At 40.1% G+C, this 8,199-nt stretch overlaps 1 protein-coding gene across 1 annotated transcript; it reads left to right on the top strand.

The window, feature by feature from the left end:
- The first annotated feature begins 2,788 nt into the window (after window positions 1–2,788).
- Window positions 2,789–8,199, top strand: LOC135521362 (membrane-spanning 4-domains subfamily A member 4D-like). The gene is made up of 7 exons (XM_064947272.1): window positions 2,789–2,964; window positions 3,455–3,617; window positions 4,012–4,110; window positions 4,361–4,417; window positions 4,580–4,687; window positions 4,936–5,052; window positions 7,687–8,199. Exons 2-7 carry the CDS (start codon window positions 3,459–3,461, stop codon window positions 7,714–7,716), a joined length of 570 nt encoding a protein of 189 aa, XP_064803344.1. The 5' UTR covers window positions 2,789–2,964; window positions 3,455–3,458; the 3' UTR covers window positions 7,717–8,199.

The following is an 8,199-nucleotide window of genomic DNA, read 5'->3' as shown; positions in this document are numbered from 1 at the left end:
TCTACTGTTTATTATACTGACTGGGCTGAACATTCTGGTGAGACTCTACTGTTTATTACACTGACTGGGCTGAACATTCTGGAGACTGAGACTCTACTCTACTGTTTATTACACTGACTGGGCTGAACATTCTGGTGAGACTCTACTGTTTATTACACTGACTGGGCTGAACATTCTGGTGAGACTCTACTGTTTATTATACTGACTGGGCTGAACATTCTGGTGAGACTCTACTGTTTATTATACTGACTGGGCTGAACATTCTGGTGAGACTCTACTGTTTATTATACTGACTGGGCTGAACATTCTGGTGAGACTCTACTGTTTATTATACTGACTGGGCTGAACATTCTGGTGAGACTCTACTGTTTATTATACTGACTGGGCTGAACATTCTGGTGAGACTCTACTGTTTATTATACTGACTGGGCTGAACATTCTGGTGAGACTCTACTGTTTATTATACTGACTGGGCTGAACATTCTGGTGAGACTCTACTGTTTATTATACTGACTGGGCTGAACATTCTGGTGAGACTCTACTGTTTATTATACTGACTGGGCTGAACATTCATGTGATATGTTATACATTTATTATACTTATTATACTTTATTATTATACTTTATTATGTACATTCAATTAAATATATACTTATTTATCGCGACAAGTGTATTTACTGAGTGGGGCACACTGCATAACCAAACAACACATTCCTTGCAGGGCTCACTCAAAAAACAGACAGGGGTCTCAAAGATAACTTCCTGTGTGGTTAAATAAATACATTTGCAATGTTTCTTTCTAGCCCATGGTCACCCTGAAGCAAGAAGTATGAACCTGAAGGACTGGCAGCAAATAACTAAGTGAAATAATGATTAATCTTGTATGACATTTGTTTTACTTGTGCCAATTCACAAGTCACGGACCTCCCGGTCGGTTTACGACAGAGCCTGGGCGTGAACCCAGGGTCTCTGGTGGCACAGCTGGCGCTGCAGTACAGGGCCCTTAACCACTGTGCCACCCGGAAAATAGTGATATTTTGACACTGTCTCAAAAGTGCAAATAAGGAAATTAAATACAGAATACATTAAATACAGAATACGGGTTCTTCTACTGAGAAATAGTAATAAAGTTGCATACAATTTTTTGTAGCAGTTTGTCAAAGAGAAAGCTAATTATCATGACAGATGTTTTACTTACAATTGCATTATACAAAATGACATTTGAAAATGTAGGTTATATTTTAATCTGACTTGTATCTGATTTAAATGAATTTAAACATGTATTGTCTAATGTCTTCTTTTTGTAACAATAGACCTGTAATTCCGTTCCTTCCTGATCACATTGTCGTAATAATACAACTATATTTTATGCACCAAAGCGAACAGAATATTTTCCAACCAACTCTAGGACTTATTAAACTACAAATGATCACCAATGAATTGCAAGATCAAAAAATAAAAAGATATCATTTTTAATTGAATATACAGTATATGTTTTATGTTTTAAGGCATTTTATTTTGGTGAGACTGAGAAGTAAATGAGCTCTCAGAGAGGAAGTATTTCTTCGACATAATTGAGGTTTGTTTTAACAGAGGTCTAGGGTCTAGGCTTGATGTGCTGATGCTGTGTCACCGACACCACACTGCCCAGAGTGGTGCCTGAGAAGCACACCACTCAGGCCTCTGGGGAGTTAACAGGGTGCATGTGAGGTTCCACAAAAAAGAAGCTTCAAAACAGCTCAACAGCTTGTGGACACCAAGGAACTTTAACCGGAGCCCCAACACATTGACTCTGTACCTGTACCCTTTGTATATAGCCTCGCTACTGTTACTTTACTGCTGCTCTTTAATTATTTGTTACTTTTATTTTTTACTGATCTATTTTGTACTTAACACTTATTTTTCTTAAAACGGCATTGTTGGTGAAGGGCTTTTCACTGTAAGGTCTACATCAAATCAAATCAAATGTATTTATATAGCCCTTCTTACATCAGCTGATATAACAAAGTGCTGTACAGAAACCCAGCCTAACACCCCAATCAGCAAGCAATGCAGGTGTAGAAGCACGAATACATCTGTTGTATTCGGCGCATGTGACAAATACAATTTGATTTGATGTTTCTAATTGTTAAGGACTGGGTAGCTTTTCAGGATACAAAATACATGGAAAGGAGCTAAGCACAAGCAACATCCCAGAGCTAATCAGTAAAGTCAGAGCTAGTAGGGGAAAGTCAAGTGTTAGTTCACGAAAGGCATTTTGGGGGGGTGGAGGGGGGGCGCTGTGGGATTATTTAAGATACTCTTTGAAGAGGTAGGGTTTCAGAATTCAGTTCACCTTGTACCCGGAGCTCATCCACTCAGCTTGAGTGTTTTCAACAAGCAGAATTTCTCTCAGTGCTCTCTCTCTCTGGTTCTCTCTCTCTCCCTCTCTGGTTCTCTCTCTCTCTCTGGTTCTCTCTCTCTCCCTCTCTGGTTCTCTCTCTCTCTCTGGTTCTCTCTCTCTCCCTCTCTGGATCTCTCTCCCCCTCTCTGGTTCTCTCTCCCCCTCTCTGGTTCTCTCTCTCTCTCCCCCTCTCTGGTTCTCTCTCTCTCCCCCTCTCTGGTCCTCTCTCTCTCTACCCCTCTCTGGTTCTCTCTCTGGTTCTCTCTCTCCCCCTCTCTCTCACTCTCCCTCTCTGGTTCTCTGTCTCTCTCTCTCTCTCTCCCTCTGGTTCTCTCTCTCATTCTCTCTCTCTCTCTCTCTCTCTCTCTCTCTCTCTCATTCTCTGTCTCTCTCTCATTCTCTCTCTCTCTCTCCCTCTCTGGTTCTCTCTCTCTCTCTCTCTCTCTCTCTCTCTCTCTCTCTCTCTCTCTCTCTGTGCATGTGTATGAAAATGTCCTTGTCCATCACAGCTTGCTTACCAGACCAGCGCAGACGCCTTCCAAGTGTGACTTCCTCCATAAAGTTAGAAACGAACAGCGGCAGGTTTGTAAACTTCATGAAACCTTGTTCTTCCTATTACCTTCCATTATTCATGACGTGTTTCCATTTAATTACAATGTCCATAGAGTTATTACAACAGTTTATGGTTTATTTCAGCAACATTATTACCGTAGTTTTTATTGGTAGCGTTACATTACAGTGTCCTCATCACATCAGTAGTGTTATTGTCTACATGATGGTGTTAATGAAGGGAAACGTCATATTCATCGTCTCCAGCACCACCCCAACATCAACATATGTGAAAATGGTGCGTTTCTATGTTCTGTAGTAAAACATACAGAGAGAAAGATATGTGTTTCCAATGACATCATCATTGTGCATCGTGTGATTTTGACCAGTTGTGAGGAGGCATTGTCTACTAATGACCTATTAATGGTTTACCAATTATGTCATTGGAAGCACTTATCTTCCTCTATATTCACTAAAGTAGTTTTATTTTTCTCCCTTTAATGAAATGTATTTTTTCCCCCAGGTAAATGAAGTACACATTTCAGTCAGATGAGTGCATGGTCATCACTATACCTCTGGGCAGTCTCAGGGATGCTCAGGAGGGCCAGCTGATGCCTGAGAACTTCCACTGTGTCTTCAAAGATGTCTACAAGGTCTTCCTCAAGGGTCAGCCTAAAGCTCTGGGGGTACGAATGGCAAACATGTTCCTCTACAGCCGATTATAAATGTACTTCAGGCAGGCTCATTTATTATTATTTTTTTTACCTTTATTTAACTAGGCAAGTCAGTAAAGAACAAATTCTTATTTTCAATGACGGCCTAGGAACAGTGGGTTAACTGCCTGTTCAGGGGCAGAACGACAGATTTTGTACCTTGTCAGCTCGGGGATTTGAACTTGCAACCTTTCGGTTACTAGTCCAATGCACTAACCACTAGGCTACACATAATCTGTGGATTATTTAAATACATGCATGATGAGCAGAAGTTACCTTGAACATTTGGTATATGTTCATTATATGTTCATGTAAGGGCCAGATTCCGGGATATTTTCTCATCTGTCTGATTACATCTTCTTCTTAGGCGGCTCAGCTCATTGCTGGAGTCCTTGTCTTGATTCTGGGGCTACTGTTTGTCCAGCAATGCTCATTCGATCTGATCTACACCGTGCCCAGTGTCCTGGTAAGAACCACTGCGATCAGCCCACAAGGTAGTTTGTGTCATCATCAATTATTGGATGAGACACGTTGATACAACCGATGTTGGACCAAAGCTTTGTGTCGTCTCTATCCGTTATTCTCTCCAGCCGTCAGTGTTCATTGTGAGTGAAGTGTGTACTCTACAATGAGGATAATACATGTGCTGTTGATTTGAATTTGTCATCAGTCTCTCAAATAATGAAGGAACAAAAAAACATCTTTGTTTTATCAAGTTTGTTGCTGCCGGGATGCTGACCTATGCTGCAGGTCACTCTCCAAGTATGTGTGTGGTAAGTTTCAGCTTTCCAAATATATCTACATTCAGTCATGGATCAAATATGAAATCATTGTAGATTGTTATAAATTATTATGAAAATATTACACATCAAATATATCATAAACATACCAATTGAATAGTGAGGTGATTCTGTGTTTTTCTCCACTACCAACAGACCAAACTGTCATTTTCCTTGAACATTGTCAGCTGTTTCTGGACAGCAGCTGCTGTTGTTCTCTGCACTGTCCCCAACTCTCACTGTTTCCACGGGGACCATCAAGAGGTTCCAGAGTTAATTACTTAATTGTTTGTTTATTACATTGAATTAATTAATTAGTATTGATTTGTTAATGAGGTGGAATAGTACAAGCATTGAAATTAGATAACGCAATACGGATACTGAATTGTTTGTTTGCTTTGTAATTATGTGTAAATGTTCTCCACAAACACAATACTAAACCACAGTAGCTTATCAACATAAAATTAAACCAGAAAAAATCATGTGTATTAAGTTACTATTCTCTTTGTCAGGTATTTTCTGGTATCAAATGGATGATTGTAGTTCTCCTGGTCATTGAACTGGTTGTTGCCATGGTGGCGATCTACTGGGAGAGTAAAGCAGTGTGCAGACAGCACTTCAACATTCTGGTGAGACTCTACTGTTTATTATACTGACTGGGCTGAACATTCTGGTGAGACTCTACTGTTTATTACACTGACTGGGCTGAACATTCTGGTGAGACTCTACTGTTTATTATACTGACTGGGCTGAACATTCTGGTGAGACTACTGTTTATTATACTGACTGGGCTGAACATTCTGGTGAGACTCTACTGTTTATTATACTGACTGGGCTGAACATTCCTGTGAGACTCTACTGTTTATTATACTGACTGGGCTGAACATTCTGGTGAGACTCTACTGTTTATTACACTGACTGGGCTGAACATTCTGGTGAGACTCTACTGTTTATTATACTGACTGGGCTGAACATTCTGGTGAGACTCTACTGTTTATTACACTGACTGGGCTGAACATTCTGGTGAGACTCTACTGTTTATTATACTGACTGGGCTGAACATTCTGGTGAGACTCTACTGTTTATTACACTGACTGGGCTGAACATTCTGGTGAGACTCTACTGTTTATTACACTGACTGGGCTGAACATTCTGGTGAGACTCTATTATACTGACTTTTCTGGTGATTATTATACTGACTGGGCTGAACATTCTGGTGAGACTCTACTGTTTATTACACTGACTGGGCTGAACATTCTGGTGAGACTCTACTGTTTATTATACTGACTGGGCTGAACATTCTGGTGAGACTCTACTGTTTATTATACTGACTGGGCTGAACATTCTGGTGAGACTCTATTATACTGTTTTCTGGTGATTATATTATACTGACTGGGCTGAACATTCTGGTGAGACTCTACTGGTTATTATACTGACTGGGCTGAACATTCTGGTGAGACTCTACTGTTTATTATACTGACTGGGCTGAACATTCTGGTGAGACTACAGTTTATTATACTGACTGGGCTGAACATTCTGGTGAGACTCTACTGTTTATTATACTGACTGGGCTGAACATTCTGGTGAGACTCTACTGTTTATTATACTGACTGGGCTGAACATTCTGGTGAGACTCTACTGTTTATTATACTGACTGGGCTGAACATTCTGGTGAGACTCTACTGGTTATTATACTGACTGGGCTGAACATTCTGGTGAGACTCTACTTTTTATTATACTGACTGGGCTGAACATTCTGGTGAGACTCTACTGTTTATTACACTGACTGGGCTGAACATTCTGGTGAGACTCTACTGTTTATTATACTGACTGGGCTGAACATTCTGGTGAGACTCTACTGTTTATTATACTGACTGGGCTGAACATTCTGGTGAGACTCTACTGTTTATTACACTGACTGGGCTGAACATTCTGGTGAGACTCTACTGTTTATTACACTGACTGGGCTGAACATTCTGGTGAGACTCTACTGTTTATTATACTGACTGGGCTGAACATTCTGGTGAGACTCTACTGTTTATTACACTGACTGGGCTGAACATTCTGGTGAGACTCTACTGTTTATTACACTGACTGGGCTGAACATTCTGGTGAGACTCTACTGTTTATTACACTGACTGGGCTGAACATTCTGGTGAGACTCTACTGTTTATTATACTGACTGGGCTGAACATTCTGGTGAGACTCTACTGTTTATTACACTGACTGGGCTGAACATTCTGGTGAGACTCTACTGTTTATTACACTGACTGGGCTGAACATTCTGGTGAGACTCTACTGTTTATTATACTGACTGGGCTGAACATTCTGGTGAGACTCTACTGTTTATTATACTGACTGGGCTGAACATTCTGGTGAGACTCTACTGTTTATTATACTGACTGGGCTGAACATTCTGGTGAGACTCTACTGTTTATTATACTGACTGGGCTGAACATTCTGGTGAGACTCTACTGTTTATTATACTGACTGGGCTGAACATTCTGGTGAGACTCTACTGTTTATTATACTGACTGGGCTGAACATTCTGGTGAGACTCTACTGTTTATTACACTGACTGGGCTGAACATTCTGGTGAGACTCTACTGTTTATTACACTGACTGGGCTGAACATTCTGGTGAGACTCTACTGTTTATTATACTGACTGGGCTGAACATTCTGGTGAGACTCTACTGTTTATTACACTGACTGGGCTGAACATTCTGGTGAGACTCTACTGTTTATTACACTGACTGGGCTGAACATTCTGGTGAGACTCTACTGTTTATTATACTGACTGGGCTGAACATTCTGGTGAGACTCTACTGTTTATTATACTGACTGGGCTGAACATTCTGGTGAGACTCTACTGTTTATTATACTGACTGGGCTGAACATTCTGGTGAGACTCTACTGTTTATTATACTGACTGGGCTGAACATTCTGGTGAGACTCTACAGTTTATTATACTGACTGGGCTGAACATTCTGGTGAGACTCTACTGTTTATTACACTGACTGGGCTGAACATTCATGTGATATGTTATACATTTATTATACTTATTATACTTTATTATTATACTTTATTATGTACATTTAATTAAATATATACTTATTTATCGCGACAAGTGTATTTACTGAGTGGGACACACTGCATAACCAAACAACACATTCCTTGCAGGGCTCACTCAAAAAACAGACAGGGGTCTCAAAGATAACTTCCTGTGTGGTTAAATAAATACATTTGCAATGTTTCTTTCTAGCCCATGGTCACCCTGAAGCAAGAAGTATGAACCTGAAGGACTGGCAGCAAACAACAAATAACTAAGTGAAATAATGATTAATCTTGTATGACATTTGTTTTACTTGTGCCAATTCACAAGTCACAATTCACGGACCTCCCGGTCAGTTTACGACAGAGCCTGGGCGTGAACCCAGGGTCTCTGGTGGCAAACCCAGGGTCTCTGGTGGCACAGCTGGCGCTGCAGTACAGGGCCCTTAACCACTGTGCCACCCGGAAAATAATGATATTTTGACACTGTCTCAAAAGTGCAAATAAGGAAATTAAATACAGAATACATTAAATACAGAATACGGGTTCTTCTACTGAGAAATAGTAATAAAGTTGCATACAATTTTTTGTAGCAGTTTGTCAAAGAGAAAGCTAATTATCATGACAGATGTTTTACTTACAATTGCATTATACAAAATGACATTTGAAAATGTAGGTTATATTTTAATCTGACTTGTATCTGATTTAAATGAATTTAAACATG

Source organism: Oncorhynchus masou, chromosome 29 (genome assembly GCF_036934945.1).
Source record: "Oncorhynchus masou masou isolate Uvic2021 chromosome 29, UVic_Omas_1.1, whole genome shotgun sequence".
In the NCBI taxonomy this organism is placed as follows: Eukaryota; Metazoa; Chordata; class Actinopteri; order Salmoniformes; family Salmonidae; genus Oncorhynchus; species Oncorhynchus masou.
This window is presented reverse-complemented; position numbering and strand designations above follow the sequence as displayed.

Excerpts from the sequence above, each read along its gene's own strand:
- LOC135521362 (XM_064947272.1), top strand. The coding sequence starts at position 3,459 with ATGAAGTACACATTTCAGTCAGATGAGTGCATGGTCATCACTATACCT. Across the intron at positions 3,618-4,011 it reads GTCAGCCTAAAGCTCTGGGG|GCGGCTCAGCTCATTGCTGG; the intron begins GTACGAATGGCA and ends TCTTCTTCTTAG. Across the intron at positions 4,688-4,935 it reads TCCACGGGGACCATCAAGAG|GTATTTTCTGGTATCAAATG; the intron begins GTTCCAGAGTTA and ends TCTCTTTGTCAG.